Source organism: Cherax quadricarinatus, unplaced genomic scaffold (genome assembly GCF_038502225.1).
Source record: "Cherax quadricarinatus isolate ZL_2023a unplaced genomic scaffold, ASM3850222v1 Contig1202, whole genome shotgun sequence".
Lineage (NCBI taxonomy): Eukaryota > Metazoa > Arthropoda > Malacostraca > Decapoda > Parastacidae > Cherax > Cherax quadricarinatus.
The window spans coordinates 22,013-41,794 of record NW_027196228.1 but is presented as its reverse complement, the minus strand read 5'-3'; the positions used below and the strand labels follow the sequence as shown (position 1 = coordinate 41,794).

Sequence of the window (19,782 nt, the reverse complement as noted above, 5' to 3'; positions counted from 1 at the left end):
CTAGTGAGGCGACTGACCATGCAACAGTCAACTAGTGACTGACCATGCAACAGTCAACTAGTGAGGCGACTGACCATGCAACAGTCAACTAGTGACTGACCATGCAACAGTCAACCAGTGAGGTGACTGACCATGCAACAGTCAACTAGTGTGTGACTGACCATGCAACAGTCAACTAGTGTGGTGAGTGATCATGCAACAGCCAACCAGTGAGGCGACTGACCATGCAACAGCCAACCAGTGAGGCGACTGACCATGCAACAGCCAACCAGTGAGGCGACTGACCATGCAACAGTCAATTAGTGTGGTGACTGACCATGCAACAGTCAATTAGTGTGGTGACTGACCATGCAACAGTCAACTAGTGTGATGACTGGCAGAGCAACAGTCAACTAGTGTGATGACTGGAAGAGCAACAGTTAACTAGTGTGATGACTGGCGGAGCAACAGCTAGTGTGGTGACTGGCAGAGCAACAGTTAACTAGTGTGGTGACTGGCAGAGCAACAGTTAACTAGTGTGGTGACTGGCAGAGCAACAGTTAACTAGTGTGGTGACTGGCAGAGCAACAGTTTACTAGTGTGGTGACTGGCAGAGCAACAGTCAACTAGTGTGGTGACTGGCAGAGCAACAGTCAACTAGTGTGGTGACTGGCAGAGCAACAGTCAACTAGTGTGGTGACTGGCAGAGCAACAGTCAACTAGTGTGGTGACTGGCAGAGCAACAGTTAACTAGTGTGGTGACTGGCAGAGCAACAGTCAACTAGTGTGGTGACTGGCAGAGCAACAGTCAACTAGTGTGGTGACTGGCAGAGCAACAGTCAACTAGTGTGGTGACTGGCAGAGCAACAGTCAACTAGTGTGGTGACTGGCAGAGCAACAGTCAACTAGTGTGGTGACTGGCAGAGCAACAGTCATTAACTAGTGTGGTGACTGGCAGAGCAACAGTCAACTAGTGTGGTGACTGGCAGAGCAACAGTCAACTAGTGTGGTGACTGGCAGAGCAACAGTCAACTAGTGTGGTGACTGGCAGAGCAACAGTCAACTAGTGTGGTGACTGGCAGAGCAACAGTCAACTAGTGTGGTGACTGGCAGAGCAACAGTCAACTAGTGTGGTGACTGGCAGAGCAACAGTTAACTAGTGTGGTGACTGGCAGAGCAACAGTCAACTAGTGTGGTGACTGGCAGAGCAACAGTCAACTAGTGTGGTGACTGGCAGAGCAACAGTCAACTAGTGTGGTGACTGGCAGAGCAACAGTCAACTAGTGTGGTGACTGGCAGAGCAACAGTCAACTAGTGTGGTGACTGGCAGAGCAACAGTCAACTAGTGTGGTGACTGGCAGAGCAACAGTTAACTAGTGTGGTGACTGGCAGAGCAACAGTTAACTAGTGTGGTGACTGTCAGAGCAACAGTTAACTAGTGTGGTGACTGGCAGAGCAACAGTTAACTAGTGTGGTGACTGGCAGAGCAACAGTTAACTAGTGTGGTGACTGGCAGATCAACAGTTAACTAGTGTGGTGACTGGCAGAGCAACAGTCAACTAGTGTGGTGACTGGCAGAGCAACAGTTAACTAGTGTGGTGACTGGCAGAGCAACAGTTAACTAGTGTGGTGACTGGCAGAGCAACAGTCAACTAGTGTGGTGACTGGCAGAGCAACAGTCAACTAGTGTCGTGACTGGCAGAGCAACAATTAACTAGTGTGGTGACTGGCAGAGCAACAGTCAACTAGTGTGGTGACTGGCAGAGCAACAGTCAACTAGTGTGGTGACTGGCAGAGCAAGTCAACTAGTGTGGTGACTGGCAGAGCAACAGTCAACTAGTGTGGTGACTGGCAGAGCAACAGTCAACTAGTGTGGTGACTGGCAGAGCAACAGTTAACTAGTGTGGTGACTGGCAGAGCAACAGTTAACTAGTGTGGTGACTGGCAGAGCAACAGTTAACTAGTGTGGTGACTGGCAGAGCAACAGTTAACTAGTGTGGTGACTGGCAGATCAACAGTTAACTAGTGTGGTGACTGGCAGAGCAACAGTTAACTAGTGTGGTGACTGGCAGAGCAACAGTCAACTAGTGTGGTGACTGGCAGAGCAACAGTCAACTAGTGTGGTGACTGGCAGAGCAACAGTCAACTAGTGTGGTGACTGGCAGAGCAACAGTCAACTAGTGTGGTGACTGGCAGAGCAACAGTCAACTAGTGTGGTGACTGGCAGAGCAACAGTCAACTAGTGTGGTGACTGGCAGAGCAACAGTTAACTAGTGTGGTGACTGGCAGAGCAACAGTTAACTAGTGTGGTGACTGGCAGAGCAACAGTCAACTAGTGTGGTGACTGGAGAGAGACCAAAAACTAACTACAACATGGTTATGAGTTATGAAGAAATGCTAAAAGTACTGGATATCATTATTGGCTATAATAATAAAATGAGATGACATGATAACCACATTTAACAGTATAAATGCAAATGTATCAGATAAGAAAAAATTGTTACCCCTCATTAACTAGGACAAGAAGCCATACAAGAGAAGATAATAAGGATACTAGAGAGTTTTCATCACAGTGGTAGATGACGACTCATAGTTTACAAGAGATATCAGTACCCAAGTTTTGATAGACTGAATAATAAAAGGGAGACACACTCAGTTTAGGTCAGTTTCTTAATATTGCAAGAGCAATGTAAGAAGACAAAGGCAACTTAACAAAATCTTTATTACCATCATCATCAAATACTTTAATTCTGATTCACTCTGGTAGGAATTACTGTGAAGAGAACAATGCCATTAAATATGAGTTACCTTACCTAAAACGTGTTGTGTTAGAAGAGTATGGAGTTCATCTGCAGGCAGCCACGGCAAGAGAACTCCCAAGGCCCCGGCAGCACAAAGACGTGTTGAATCGTCATCATGGGTGAGAAGACCCACAAGTGTTGTAACCAAACCTCGTCGAACACCATCACTCATCTTATTTCCAGCAGGTTCCACTACACATCTTAAGGCTTGGATCATTGTGTCCCTGGGGATAGAATGAGATAACTTTTAAAATAAAAAAATTATATATGCTGCACAATGAAGCTTTCTTAAAACTCTACATATTGAACTGACTGTATCAGCTGCTGGGTTGTGGTAGTTGTTACTAATACATTGTTGTGCTGGGTTGTGGTAGTTGTTACTAATACATTGTTGTGCTGGGTTGTGGTAGTTGTTACCAATACATTGTTGTGCTGGGTTATGGTAGTTGTTACTAATACACTGTTCTGCTGGGTGGTTGTGGTAGTGATACAGTGAAGTAGTTGTTACTAATACATTGTGCTGGATTGTGGTAGTTGTTCTGCTGGGTTGTGGTAGTGATACATTGTGATAGTTGTTACTAATATGTACATTGTGTTGGGTTATGGTAGTTGTTACTGATACATTGTTCTGCTGGGTTGTGGTAGTTGTTACCAATACATTGTTGTGCTGGGTTGTGGTAGTTGTTACTTATTTATTGAACATGTTCAATGGCTGAGACACAAGATGTACATGGAGTGCCTGAGGCACAAGATGTACAGGGAGTGCCTGAGGCACAAGATGCACAGGGAGTGCCTTATGCTCTCTCTATATCAGTGGTATTCACTACTGACAAGATGTATTAAATATGTGTAACGTATGGGTATCTTTAATTGGAGATGTTCTGCTATCTAATGACTATCAGTACATTACAAGGACATTATATGAAGACTGTAGAAATATAATCAGACAGTGGAAGAAGCAGTAATCAGTCCCTCAGCCCAGGAGCAGGTGATGAACACCATAATCTGAAGCACAGGCAGGAAGACTGGTGCTTACATGCTGGTGTCACGAGACATGCAAGGCATTGTTACTGGTAGGCAGGACTTTCCAGTGGAAGAAGGTCATGCCCAAGACTTGGGCCAGAAGTTAGCAAGAAGGTTGTATTGATATCCTTGGTATCAGTTATCCATGAGGTTAATAAAACAGACAATTGTGCAACATTTGGGTATCTTTATTCTGGAAACATCTTTCCCTGCAGTGGCTTCTTCAGTCTCGTGCAGATGAGGAGATTGAGGTAATCAGTCCATCAGCCTGGAGTTGATGTGTCCAGCTCATCTATCTTAACCAAAGTGCACTATATTCAGATACAGGTAGGTTTGCCAAGACAGATCCTGGCCCAGATCTTCTCCATGCAGTCACCCGGCAGTGGCTCCCCATAAGGGCAGTGTCATAATGATTTTATCTGTGCTGGACTGAAGAAGCAACTGCTGGGCAAAATGTTTCCAGAACAAAGATATCCAAATGTTGCACAAGTGTCTTATTTATGAACTTGTCAGCTCTGTAAACCATTTACTCACATTCTATAATGTTACTGAGTCTGACAACTTGTATATCAGTGGTATTCCATACCAATAAGACCACAGTGCTCATTACCTGCTCCTAGGCTGAGCAACTTTGTTAACCATTAACTAACCTTTTCAATATATCTCTTCAAACAAGTGTAGTGTCTGAGATATAGAAAATGCCTAATGTAATTCCTATTTTTAAAGCAGAAGAAAAGTCATTACTATCAAATTACTACCCAATAAACCTGACCTCAATTATAGGCAAATTACTAGTCAATTATAGCTGATATTATAAGAAGCCATCTTGATAAGAATAATTTGATATACGATATTCAGCAAGGATTCATGAGGGGCTGTTCCTGCCTAATTTAGTGAATTTCTTCAGAAAAGCTTTTGAAACTGCTGATCATGATGAAGAATACATTATTTATTTGGATTTTAGTAATCTTTTTGATATAGTACCACACAAAAGACTTTTAACCCTTAAACTGTCCAAACATAGATCTACGTTCACCTGCGTGGCGCTCCGAATATTTTGAAAAATAAAAAAATCTTTTGTTTTTAAATTAAAGAGGGCAATTGTCTGTGTGGTATAACACCAAAAAAAAATTTTTTAGGACCAGAACTTACCGAGATATAAAGCCACGAAGTTGTCTCTGGATGCTCACCTGACGGCAACATCCAGTCTGTCACTTGCAGAAGTGTTGCCGATTTACCTTTTTTTCTCGTTTTTATTTTAATTTATATAATTTCTATGTTCTGATCATTACAGTTTTTACAGTTTATAATAGTTCTTGAGATTTCATAGCCAATCTTTGTTCTGACACCATATTATGTACTGAAATAGTACTCAAATTGTAACAATCACACTGACAGGTGAACATTTTCACTTGCCTTGATTATTTACCATTGTCTAGAAATATATACAAAGTATTTATAGGTCCCAGCAATGTTTTAAACATGCTGGAGTATGAAATTCCTTGAAAAATATTATGACAAGGGTCAGATAAGTGACATTTGATGAATGTGCACTGCTGGAGGGGGAACCTTGCCTATATATGCTTTTACTCTTGCACACAAACATGTCTTTGTATGTCTGTCTGTCAGTCTGTCTGCCTGACTATTTGTCTGCCTGTTTATCTATATATCTATCTGTTTATCTGTCTATCTGTACATCTATCTGTCTGTCTGCCTAGCTCTGCTTATCTGTCTGTCCAGTTCAGCTCATCTGTCTTTCTGTGTATGCCTGGAGTATAATCTGAACTCCTTGAATAATGGTGTTATGACAATGTCAGATAACAAGTGACATCTGATGAATGTGCCCTGCTGGAGGGAACCTTGCCTTTATATGTTTTTATTCTTGCACACAAACATGTCTTTGCATGTCTGTCTGACTATCTGTCTGCCTATCTGTCTATCTGTACATCTATCTGTTTATCTGTACATCTGTCTGTTTATCTGTACATCTATCTGTATGCCTAGCTCTGCTTATCTGTCTGTCTAGTTCTGCTTATCTGTCTGTCTAGTTCTGCTTATCTGTCTTTCTGTTTGCCTGTGTGTCTGTCTTTCCATCTGCTTGTCTGTCTCAGGGAGCGGCTAGTAAACCTGTTGGTTTGTGGTGTATGTGCTGCTCCCTGATTGCTGAGCAAGTGACACTGCTACTATTTGCATCATGTTTATTTATGTCTTATATCTACACTGTATAGCACTTGGCCTGGAATTTATGAGTTATCCTAGGTAATTTACATTATGTATAAGAACTGTATTTATGAGTACATGTGAGAGACAGAGATATAGACAGATACAAATAGACAGTGATATAGACAGAGATAGACAGAGATAGACAGAGATAGACAGGCAGATAGACAGATACAGACAGAGATATAGACAGATACAGACAGAGACAGCCAAAGCCAGTCAGCTAGCCAGCCGAATACATTAGAACATAAGAAGGAACACTGCAGCAGGCCTACTGGTCTATGCAAGGCAGGTCCATGTCACCCCTCGGTTTAGACCAATGACCCACCTAGTCAGGTCACATATACTGAAAGAAGGAGCATGACATCTGACCCAGTAGCACAAGCTAGTCAGGTCCAACTCTCACCCACCCACACCCACTCATGTATTTATCTAACCTATTTTTACTTTCCTCTTAAAATGTGAGTGTTAATATGACATAACATCAGTGAATCACTGGTGTTTGTCATGCTATTTGCTCTAGCTGGTGCTCAGTTGAACTGGTGCTCCCACAAGGTACTAAGTAGTCCCCGAGTTTTTCATAGTGTGCACACTGAGCGCACAGACCCATTCTTTCATGTCTAGGTGAGTCAGGCCTATCGCATCAAATTTGAAGGAATGAAAAATAAAACAATCTACGTTCAGAGCCCACCACACGTGAACGTATATCTACGTGTGGACAATTTAAGGGTTAATGAAAGTCGCAGCTCATGGTATTAAGGGAAAAGTTCTGTCATGGATGGAGGCATGACTCACCAACAAGAAGCAGAGAATGTGCATAAATGGGGTGAAATATGTGTGGAGGCCTACTGTTGTCAATAAAATACATTAATGACCTTGACGAGGGAATAACAAGTGATACGAGAAATTCGTTAAGATACAAAAATAGGCAAGATAATTGATTCAGAGGACGATTCCACCGAACTTTAGGAGGATAAAGAGAGGTATATATTGGAATCAGGTATACAATGAACTGCAGATGCAGTTCAATGTGGGCAAATGCAAAGTCCTGAAGCTCGGGAATGTAAATAACCCAAGCATTTATAAACTAAATAATACAGAACTCAGCCATACAGAACATGAAAAGGATTTGGGAGTTATGTTACGCAGCAAAGTGAACCCAAGACAGCACTGCCTAAGCATATGTAATAAGGCAAACAGATTACTGGAATTTATGTTAAGTGTACAGTGGAACCTCAGTTTTCGTGAATAATTTGTTCCAAAAAGTCTGACGAAAACTGATTCGTATGAAAACTGAAGCAATATTTCCCCTAAGAAATAATGTAAATCCAATTAATCCATTTCAGACACCCACAAATATTAACAAAAAATACATTTTATAGTTTTTCTTCTTCTCTTTTTTTAGTAAATGTATACAGGAGAAGGGGTTACTAGCCCATTGCTCCCGGCATTTTAGTCGCCTCATACGACACGCATGGCTTACGGAGGAAAGATTCTTTTCCACTTCCCCATGGACAATAGAAGAAATAAAAAAGAACAAGAGCTATTTAGAAAAAGGAGAAAAACCTAGATGTATGTATATATATATATATGCATGTGCGTGTCTGTGAAGTGTGACCAAAGTGTAAGTAGGAGTAGCAAGATATCCCTGTTATCTAGCGTGTTTATGAGACAGAAAAAGAAACCAGCAATCCTACCATCATGCAAAACAGTTACAGGTTTTTGTTTCACAGTCATCTGGCAGGACGGTAGTACTTCCCTGGGTGGTTGCTGTCTACCAACCTACTACCTATATGTGAATATAATGCAGAGAATTCGTAGTTTGGAAGTTAGGAGGAGGTGCGGGATTACCAAAACTGTTGTCCAGAGGGCTGAGGAAGGGTTGTTGAGGTGGTTCGGACATGTAGAGAGAATGGAGCGAAACAGAATGACTTCAAGAGTGTATCAGTCTGTAGTGGAAGGAAGGCGGGGTAGGGGTCGGCCTAGGAAGGGTTGGAGGGAGGGGGTAAAGGAGGTTTTGTGTGCGAGGGGCTTGGACTTCCAGCAGGCATGCGTGAGCGTGTTTGATAGGAGTGAATGGAGACAAATGGTTTTTAATACTTGACGTGCTGTTGGAGTGTGAGCAAAGTAACATTTATGAAGGGATTCAGGGAAACCGGCAGGCCGGACTTGAGTCCTGGAGATGGGAAGTACAGTGCCTGCACTCTGAAGGAGGGGTGTTAATGTTGCAGTTTAAAAACTGTAGTGTAAAGCACCCTTCTGGCAAGACAGTGATGGAGTGAATGATGGTGAAAGTTTTTCTTTTTCGGGCCACCCTGCCTTGGTGGGAATCGGCCAGTGTGATAATAAAAAAAAAAAATAACATTTTATAGAGAACTATAGTTTTACATACAGAAAACAATGAGAAACAAATATAAATGACTAATGATGAAATAGATAAATGAACATTTAACATCACTTTTACCTTTATTGAAGACTCTTGTTGGTGTATGGAAGATGGCGAGGAGGGAAGAGGGAGGAGAAGTTATTGTAGGGAAGGGGAATCCCCCTCCATAAGGACTTTAGGTATTAATGCCCTATCCAGGGTTACTTCTCCTGTGTCATTTACTGGCACCTAGGACCAGCTTGAGTCACTGGACCCTTGTCGCACAAAAAATCTGTGCACAGAGGTCTGTTTCTGGCATCTCTAAGATTTACCTAAAATGGGACATGGCACTGTCATTAAACATGTTGCAGACATGGCTTGCAACAGCTTTGTTAGGGTGATATTTCTCCACAAAACTTTGCAACTCATTCCACTTTTGTACTTTGCTACGAGGTCTTTCTTGAATTCTGTGTTTCTCGTCTTCTTTATCAAAGGGCTGGCATTCGGAACTTTCTTTGGCCCCAAGGTGGCTTATTTAGCAGTCACACTCAATAAACAAACACAAAAAACAATGGATTATTACGAAATGTTTCGGATGAATGCGTGGGGTGATGCTAACTCAACAAGAAACAAAGGCAGACTGAATCACAGTGCATGGGATGTTTCGTGTGGGTGCGGGAAGGCAGATGCGTTTTGTACGGCAACTCTACAAAAACCGAGTGGAAGTACGAAAACTGGGACACAATTTCGACAAGACCAAGACTGTTCAATTGCCTCCCAGCATACATAAAGGGGATTTACCAATAGACCCCTATCTGTCTTCAAGAAGGCGCTGGACAGGCATCTAAAGTTGGTACCTGATCAGCCGGGCTGTGGTTCCTGCATCGGTTTACATGCGGCCAGCAATAATAGCCTGGTTGATCAGACCCTGATTCACCATGAAGCCTGGTCTCAGATTATGCCGCAAGGCTAACACAAGATGTTATCTGATGGCTGTATCATCTTTGACTGCATTATGAAGCTCAGTAAACAACATAACAAAGCTAACATGTGTTATACTAAGATATTACCTAATGGATGTATCATCAGCAACCTTGACTGCATTATGAAGCTCAGTAAAGAGTGGATCTGGCTTAGTATGGATGGTAATGAGGTGAGCCAGAGCAGCGCCAGCACGTAACCTTACACCGCGGTGAGGGTCGTGCACAGCTTTGACGAAAGTTGTTTGAAGTTGTGGCAGGAATGGTTTCAGCATAACACCAGTCTGGGAAGATGTAAATAATAATTTAGTTCAAGACATTTTTTAAATTATGAATGAGAGAAAAGTAATTAACTAAATCAAAAGATAAAAGGAACAAATATAGTTATGCTATGTTAATAATCAAACTACCAGGTAGTTCGTGTTCGTCTGCAAATGATGATAACAGTTATCTTGTGTATTATTGTTTGCTGGGATCATGGCAGCACTATCAGGTATACGAGTGTGTACATACTCCAGCACCATCAACGTGATGCTCACCATTTAAATCTTGCTTAATTAATTTATAGATTAAGAGTCATGATAATCTGATACTCCTAATTATACAATGAAAAACTATTAAAAGTATAGCAGTAGAGAAGAAAAAAAATGAAAATACATACAATAAGGAACATTAAAAATGTGGGAATAATCAATGGAGAATAATGCAGAGTGGAAAGTCAGATGCTAAGATGTGATAAAGAGAATGAACAGAAAGATATTTAAAAAACAAACAAAACAAATTTTATAATGTGTTGTTAAGCACAAAAAAGCCACTAACATGCCAGGACATGTTATTTAATTGACTCTGCATCAAAAAATAAACTAAAGTGACATCTATATATCAAGTAGTCAATGCTGACCAAGGTGGTAATTAATATCTGAAAATAATTTATATTCTTACATTTGAAAAGCATCAATCTTGTGAGTAATAAATACTAAGGATACAACAACTACAATACCTGAGTAAGCAATAGAGTTTACAGTAACATGACTTGGATGTGATGACCTGCATAATGACAGGCAAACACACTGTTATAAAAACATGTATAAAAGTGTTATGCCATATAGACAGCATTAGTATATAGAGTGTACAAATGTGTATTAGATCAAGGTGAAGGGAGAGGAGTGTTTATGGCAAGATGTGAGGCTGGAGTAGGAGCAAGGTAAAATTTATGAAGGGATTCTGGGAAACTAGTTCTCGGGGTAGGTGGAAATATTGCAGTTCAGAGGATTAGTTGAATGGTGATATGTACACTCTGGCAAGACGGCCACTGAATAAACAATGGTGAATGTGCTTTCTTTTTTGAGGGGGTCACCCTACCTTGGAAGGAGATGGCTGGTGTGTTAAAGAAGAAAATAATTTGTCATTATAATGAAGTACTGTTATAATTAAACCTATACATATGAAAGTACAATTCCTGCACTTTAAAGGAGGGATTTGGGATATTGGCTGTTTGGAGGTATATCTTAGCTGTCGTATCTGAGCGCCTCTGCAAAGACAGTGATTATGTATGAGTGATGGTGAAAGTGTTGGATGATGATTAACGTTTTTTTTTTCTTTCTTTTTGGGTCACTCTGCCTCGGTGGGAAATGGTGACGAGTTTAAAAAAAAAATATATGAAACTAGACAGTTCAGTTGTCTATAACTCCTTGTTTGCATTACTTACTCTAAACAGCCTGAGACCCAACTTTAACATGCTTATGTACGAAGCCAAACACACATGCACAAAATATTGACAAAGGAATTCAAGTTAAACTTTAGTAGATTCCCTTTCACATAGGCCTCCAGGAGCATGATAAGGTGATGCTTCTTCACTAAGTAATAAACAAGCCTATACTTCACATTCTTTCAAGTGTAATTTTTGTGTCTCAAACAAGTTTAAAAAAATACTGTCCCCTCAATGGACATTCCTCGACTCAAGTGATTGACTCGTTATCCAGGGAACTGAGCCTGACTTTTCCTTACTGAATGGAACCTAATTTCTTACCATTCCTCCAGGCACTTTAAGACTCATACACATTTAGTGCTTCCCCTTCAATGTAATAATTAAAAATCATTGTTAGAAAGATGTCCCAAATGAGACTGAAGAAAGCAGAAGTGTGCAGACAGAAACTAGCAGATTAATTGTTCATCATAATGATGTGTCAAGGTAAACATATCTATAGAGAAAGTAACAGGGACAGTAGACAGCAAGACACTGTCACTGATAGACTAAGGCTGGGCTATAAGTATCACTTACAGTACAATTTGTAGGGAGATATCAATGACAAGAAATGTAAAGTAACATATTTACTATCCTCTAACTTACCTTGGCTAAGAGGAGAGCTAAAGTATCAAGAACAGCCACCTTGACATTCCAAGCAAATCTATCACCCAAAATACGAATGAGTGGTCCAGTGACGTGCACAACAGAAGGCTTGAGAGCTTCAGAGCTGGTGAGACGAATAACTTCAGTAAGACCATTAGAAGCTGCTTCCTTCAGCTCAGGCTCACCATTCAATACAGCCTCACGGAAGATGGGTAGGATTGGCTGAATACCTAAAACCAAATTCAAACATTACTTCAGAGGATCATTTGAAATGCTATGTCTGAGGAGTACTACTGAAAACACAGTTCAAGAATGAATGATGGTGGTGAATGTGCATCTCTGCACCACACTATCTGACAAACAGCTGATGTGGTATTAAAAATACTGTACTATTTATGCAATAATATCAACATTTACTATCTAGCAATTATATAAGAAGAATGGGGATCTTTCTCCATTGGAAAGTGGAACAGAATTCTTCCTCCATAAGCCATGCGTGTCATAAGGAACGACTAAAATGCTGGGAGCAAGGGGCTAGCAACCCTTTCTCCGGTATAAATTGCTAAATTTAAAAGGAGAAACTTTTGTTTTACCTTTTGGGCCGCCCTGCCTTGGAGGGATATGGCCAGGTTATTGAAAGAAGAAAAATGAAGATCATGGCTGTGAGCACACTAAAGGTAAGTAAGAAGATGAGGTAGTAGCATCTTCATTACCTTCAACTTCAAAGTCTTACAGTATGAGATGTTTGCTTCTGTACTTGAGCAAATATGAACCAACATAATTGCCCCACCAAAATCAGGTGTAATTAGTGATACAGTTAGGAACCACTACCAAACCTTCCTAATAACAAAAACTACCAGAATACCACTATAACCAATCACAAAATTCAGACTTTATGAGTGATTAATAAACAATTTTATGACAGCAGCATGATCATCTTCTTTCAACACACCAGCAGTATCCCACCAAGACAGGGTGGCCCCCAAAAGAATTACAAAAGTTTCTTTCCAACTTTAGTAATGTATACAGGAGAAGGGGTTACTAACCCTTTGGTTTCCCTGAATCCCTTCATAAATGTTACTTTGCTCACACTCCAACAGATGTCAAGTCATAAAAACCACTTGTCTTCACTCACTCCTATCTAACATGCTCACTCACACTTGCTGAAAGTCCAGGCCCTTGCACACAAAACCTCCTTTACCCCCTCCCTCCAACATTTCCTAGAATGACCCCTACCTGCCTTCCTTCCACAACAGATTTATATGTTCTCCAAGTCATTCTATTTCATTCCATTCTAAATGTCTGAACCAACTCAACAAACCCTTCTCAGCCCTCTGGATAACACTTTTAGTAACTCCGCACTTCCTAATCTCCAAGCTACAGATTCTCTGCATAATATTCACACTACACATTATTCTCAGACAAATCATCTCCACTGCCTCCAGCCTCCTCCTTGTTGCAACATTCACCACCCATGATTCACACCCAAATAACGGCACTGGCACCACTATACACTCATACATTCCCCTCTTTGCTACCATGGATAACATTCATTGTCTCAACAAGTGCCTCAGTGAATCGCTCATCTTTTTCCCTTCATCAGTTCTACGCACACCTTTTTCCACTCGTCAGTTCTACGCTCACCTTTTTCTCCTTGTCAGTTCTACATTCACCTTTTTCCCTCGTCAATTCTATGGTTCATATACTACATTAGTGATCAACTTATACTATCATGTAACATATCATGCAACACCTCCAATTCTCTAACTGCCCTGACAATATAATAAGCTTTAAAAACTCAAATAACAAATGAAAGCACCTGGAGATGTATTTTATCTCTATTATTACTTTAACTTCAATTACTGCTACTAACTAGTACAACTTTCTTGCCACTCCCTCTTCCCAACATGTCTCCTGGTGATGTGAGTCTTGTCACACTCACCTCTGACTTGGTAACAGTCCCAGAGGAACTCAAGTGTATATATGCTACACTTCCTTGAGCTTTTTGTCAGTGACCTTCCTAAAATGTTTTATCTAAATTAATGCTGTAATTTAGATAAGACTGTACTGTTGTACACATTATATGTACAGGTTGACCATCACTAATCCAGCATCGTTGGGACCTGTAGTGTGCCGGATTAGTGAGTTTGCCAGATTACAGAGTGGTTAGGTTAGAATAAACTTAATTAACCTATCAATAGAGAGACTGCTACATCTTCCTCATTTTCATCACTGCTTTCTCCTCTACTGGCTTGCTGCTGTGGATTTACAACCATCTGCACAATTTCTGAGTCAGTATAATGATGAAATTTAAAATTATGCTAGCTGAAATTAGTGCCGGATTATTGATGGACCCGGATAACTGATTGCCGGATTAGTGATGGCCAACCTGTACTACTGTACACATTATATGTAATGATGCACACATAATATGTAATGATGCACACATAATATGTACTGCTGTACACATTATAATGTGCAAAGTAAGAAACATTATAATGTGCAAAGTAATAAACATTATAATGTGAACACATTATAATGTGAACTGCTGCTGTACACATTATGTGTTGTTCACTATAATACAGTCACCTCTTACAAAGCTCCTCTATATAGTGCAATTTTTAATAAATACAATTTCATCATCACTTTTCTGTATGTAAAATTATAGTTATTCTCAACAAAATGTATTTTTTATTAATATTTTCCATGAGAAATAATGTAAATCCAATTAATCCATTCCAGACACCCAAAAATATTAACAAAATATACACACAGAAAAGAGATGATGAAATTCGAAGGTCCACTGTACATTGAAAATAATGTCATGCACTTTGAAGGCATTTGCATGTGCTCTTTAACCCTTAAAATGTCCAAGCAGATCAATGTTCACATGCTTAGTGCTCGAAAAGTAGATCCACATTTTTTGTTTACATATTTTCAAATATAACAAAAAAAAAAAAAAAAAAAAAAAGAGTAGATCTAAGCTTTTTACACGTTTTGAAATGTAAAAAAAAAAAAGATCTACTTTTTTTTACATACTTTCAAATGTCGAAAAAATGTATATATACGTTTGGACCGTTTACGGGTTAATTTTGAATGAACATTTTCAAATGCATTTACAGGAAAGATGGCCCTGCATATACTATAAATTACTATTATTGTATTAAGCTTAGTAGTGGGCAGTATGCAGAGTATATCATAACTTTGCAATAGTACTTAATTGTATAAAATGAAAATAATGTGAAAGAATTACATCTAACTTGTACCACATTAACTGTAAATGATAATTTTAGTGTTGTTACTCTATTCCTTCATTACCTTTCGGAAGACAGAACCCAGGCATGAGGTCGTCCCCCTTTAAGTCTGATGCAGCAAATTTGACCGCCTGCCGGACATCAGCCACCAGTGAGCGCTGGTCTGCTGCATCCAGGCTCTGTAAGGTACAGCAATATAACATTGTAATGTAAAAAAATATAACATTGTAACGTACAGCAATATAACATTGTAATGTACAACAATATAACACTGTAACGTACAATAATATAACATAACGTAAAACAATATAACATAATGTACAACAATATAACATTGTAATGTACAACAATATAACATTGTAATGTACAACAATATAACATTGTAATGTACAACAATATAACATTGTAATGTACAACAATATAACATTGTAATGTACAGCAATATAACATTGTAAGAAGTGGAAACTATCTCCAGCTCACACCCACCCATACCACACCAGCTCACACCCATCCCATACCAGCTCACACCCACCCATCCAACACCAGCTCACACCCATCCCACACCAGCTCACACCCACCCATCCAACACCAGCTCACACCCATCCCACACCAGCTCCAGCTCACACCCACCCACTCCACATCAGCAGCCCACACCCACGCATCCCACACCAGCTCCAGCCCACACCCACCTATACCACAACAGCTCCAGCTCACACCCACCTACAAAAGCCAGGGTAGCACCCCTGAAGGTCAAAACAGTACCATAATTAGAACTGACAGCACTCTATGTAGGTACAAAATTAGCTGTCTATCTCAACAAAGTGCTTGATCATCTCACTATTGAAAAAAAAAATGTGTTCTGGAGTGATAATGAAGCAGTTCTCCAGTGGTTACGTAATAACAAGAGTAAGTTGGTCTATGTACAGAATAGAGTAGCAGACATAAGAGAGATGCAGAGAAATTATCTCTTTGTCCACGTCTCTACCCAAGAGAATCCAGCTGACATGTTGTCACATGGTGTCCCACTCAAGAAATTTGTGGACAATAAATTATGGCTCCATGGACCCAACTGGCTCTCTAATGAACATAAGTGACCTCAGCAAAAAGCTCACATTATGCCAGAAGAAACAGTCTGCTTGAACACAGAAGAAATAATCTGTTTAACCCTTTGACTGTTTCAGGCCCCTCTCTGAAACTGTCATTGTCGCCAAATATTCGAAAAAAAAAAATTATTTTTTCTTATGAAAATGTTAGGAATATTTTTAGTAGTGTTTTAAGCCTAAAAAAATTTTTTTGCCATCAGTACTTACCGAGATATAGAGCCGCAAAGTTTGCAGAAAGTGACGTGCGTACGGCAACAGCAGCGACTGCCGCCCACCCGGTATTCTTTTATTTACTCTAATTCAAAGGTTTCTTGCATTTTTCAATATTTTTCTGTTCCAGGTAACTTATGTGGCCTGTGAGACCAATGTAAGGTGCATTGTTCAAATATACACTCATTATTTACAACACAATAACAGAACAAACTTTATCACTATTAGTTTGTGTATACACTTTGTTTACACAAACAAACAATACAAAACAATGTTTATTACTATTGTTCCATAATATATATACATATGTACAGTCACTAAACACGTTCCTAGAACTGCTGCAGCTTGTGGAACTCTTTGAAACATGGGTATATGCAGAGGGGCACTTCACACTCCTCACACATAAAACGAGTGTCTCTGCGTGTTTGTGGGCGTTTTGTGGTATGCATACATACATAACACCTCTTCTGAGCATTTTTCTTGGCAGTAGTAGGAGGCAGTTGTATGGGGTAGTGATCACCAGGCCTCAAACGAGATGACGTCTGTGGGCGCTGGTCTACTGCAGGAGTTGCTCCTTGGTACTTTGCAATTATCTGTCTGATTACTGACAGGCAAAATTCACCATATTTTGGTGTTTTGTTGGTCTTCAACTTGTATATGTTATAAGCATTTAGCATAGATATATCAACAAGATGGAAAAAAAGTTTTATATACCACTTATAACTCTTGCGTACACAGTCTGCAAACCCAATCTGCATGTCACATTTGTCCACTAAGCGCATATTGAGGTTGTAGTCCATGACAGCTGCAGGCTTTAGAATGGGTTCATTGGTCTCTCTGTTGTCCCTGCCACTGGGTACCATTTCGTTTCTGTGAACTGATGTCAACAATGTGACATCACGCTTGTCATGCCACCGAAATGCCATGATGTCATTGGTAGCAAAGGCTTGCACCTCACCTCTGTGAGTGCCAGCGTTGAACCTTGGCATATGTTTACGATTACCACGCACTGTGCCACACACGTCTGTCAAGTTCACTCGCAAGAAATCACTGAGTAAGGGGCTTGTGTACCAGTTATCAGTAAATAACATATGCCCCTTAACAAGATATGGTTCCATCATTGTTCGAACCACATCACGAGAGATACCCAAAAACTTCATGGTATCTCTCAAAGTATTACTGCCAGTGTACACAATGATATCCAAAACTAGACCACTTCTGCAATCACACAGTACAAATAGCTTTATACCAAAGCGTTTCCTCTTGCTTGGTATATATTGCTTGAATGAGAGTCTTCCTTTGAATAAAATCAAGGACTCATCAATAACAAGCTTCCTGAAGGGATAAAAATACATGCAGCACTTTTGTTTCAGGTACATAAACACATTTCTGATCTTATATAACCTGTCGCTTCTGTCAGGCCTGGTTTTGTCTGAAAAGTGTAACATACGTAACAGTATCAGGAAACGATTGACACCTATAATGTCACTAAAACCTGGAGTTGAAATCAGGCGTTCTGTTGCCCAGTATGTGGTGACAGTGTGCTTATACACATGTGGCATAAGCATTATTGTGGCAAAAAACAGGTACATCTCTGCCACAGTTGTCTCCTTCCACTTGTGTAGCCGTGATTTTGGTGAGAGAATTGTATTTGCCATGGTGTAATCACAGTATGTGTTTGTTTCCCTGACAATGATGTCCATCAGGGGTTCATCGAAGAATAACTCAAAGCAGTCCAGTTCACTGGCATTGTTCCCAAGTGGACAAGATGGCTTTATTCCACTTTGTGTTTCATCAAAGTCATGCGGACTGGGAACAAACTCGTCACCGTCCTGCCAATCCCAGATGTGGTCTGCTGGTGAGGTCTGGATATTGTACCGTGGTTGTGGTTGTGCAGGTTGTGGGAGTGTGGGGTATTGTGAGGCTGGTTGTTGTGCTGCGTCAGCAGGGTGGGTAGTAGCATGGCCCGCTGATGGTGCCACATGGGCCGTGCCACCCTCACTATCACCACCACTGCCTCCTCCCTCACTGTCACCATTCATACCCATCGTTACAATATCGTCATCTTCACTATCAGGTCGTGGTGTAGGGCCACAGGATGTGCTCCCAGAGTTTCTCCTTAACGTTGGAACAACATATGAAACACTACCAGACCGCATGCTACGTCGTACATACGGCCGCTTCACTGGGGAATATTCACTCTCACTGTCACTAGAACTGCTTTCAATGACCTTGAAATCACTATCACTATCACTGCTATCATCTGGGTGTTGTACACGACCAAATAGTTTCCTCTTTCGTCCTGGTACAGGCGAACGTGAACAAGCCGGCACAGCACCAGAGGTGGAAGGTTGTGGGTCATCTGGGTTTTCATCACTAATTACGTTATCCTGGGCACTTTTTCTGGTAACACTATCTTCAAAACCCTGGAATTCACTGTCACTGACATTTTCATCGCTGTTAGAGCTATCACTTGGGAACAAAAGACCTCCAATCCGCCGAGGAGTGAGGAACATCTTACCGAGAGGCATGGTGAAAATGGACTAACAACATGGCATTCCCACAATGCACCGCTGGGTCCCAGATTTTTTTCACAGGGTGCACACCGACCACTGAGACCCATTGTCTCTCGTGTAGGCCTACCAGGCCTTTGGCGCTTGATTTGAAGCCGCTAGAATTTGTGCGTATAAATACGTCAGAAACATTGGCTCGTAAGACGTATTTATACGTCGGAAACAGTCAAAGGGTTAAATACAGCAGACACACCAGAAATAGTCACTGATGGATCTAAATACTCATCTTTGGGTAAACTTTTAAGAGTTACAGCTCTTGTCCTTAAATTCATTAAAGGGACAAAACCTAATTATGAATTTCCTGAACCCATTAAATACTGGGTAAACAATTACAGAACGATGTCTTCTCTACAGAGTACAAATTTCAAGAAACACACGATAAATTCCCAAATAAACTTGACCCTTTCAGGGTCTGTGCCGTAGATCTACGGCTTTACGTTGAGGGTCCAAACTGTAGATCTACGCCATGAGCTCAGCTCGCTCTGATAAGCTGTGAGTGGTAAATTTAGGTCTAGATATGAGAGAAGACATCTATGTGGTATGTGTGCACCACATAAAACAAATCCTGCAGCACAGTGCATGAGAGAAAAAAAAACTGAGACCGTAATTTTTTATTAAAATAGCGACTTTGCAGTGTTTTTTTGTATGTTTTTTTTATAGTTGCATTTGCAATTTTTTGGTCTCATTTGATAGAATGGAAGATATATTACAGAAACAGAGATGATTTTGATTGGTTTCAGCACTGAAAATGGCTTGAAACTGAACTCAAAGTAACAGAAATGTTAAATTTTTACCGATGTTCAAGAGTTAACAAATGACCTCACACATCTAATACACGCCAGCTGGTGGGTCTAATATATGTTCACAAATGTGCCGATATGATTTATACAATTATTACAGTATTACATGCCAGTAAATCTTCTA

At 40.5% G+C, this 19,782-nt stretch overlaps 1 protein-coding gene across 1 annotated transcript in view; it reads right to left on the bottom strand.

The window, feature by feature from the left end:
- Positions 1 to 19,782, bottom strand: part of LOC128685516 (stalled ribosome sensor GCN1) — a gene marked incomplete at its 5' end in the record, with an annotated part of 74,614 nt that overhangs the window by 32,973 nt on the left and 21,859 nt on the right. The window contains 4 exon segments of the mRNA XM_070080896.1: positions 2,793 to 3,004; positions 9,459 to 9,652; positions 11,719 to 11,948; positions 15,037 to 15,151. Coding sequence (XP_069936997.1) covers positions 2,793 to 3,004; positions 9,459 to 9,652; positions 11,719 to 11,948; positions 15,037 to 15,151 — 751 coding nt within the window.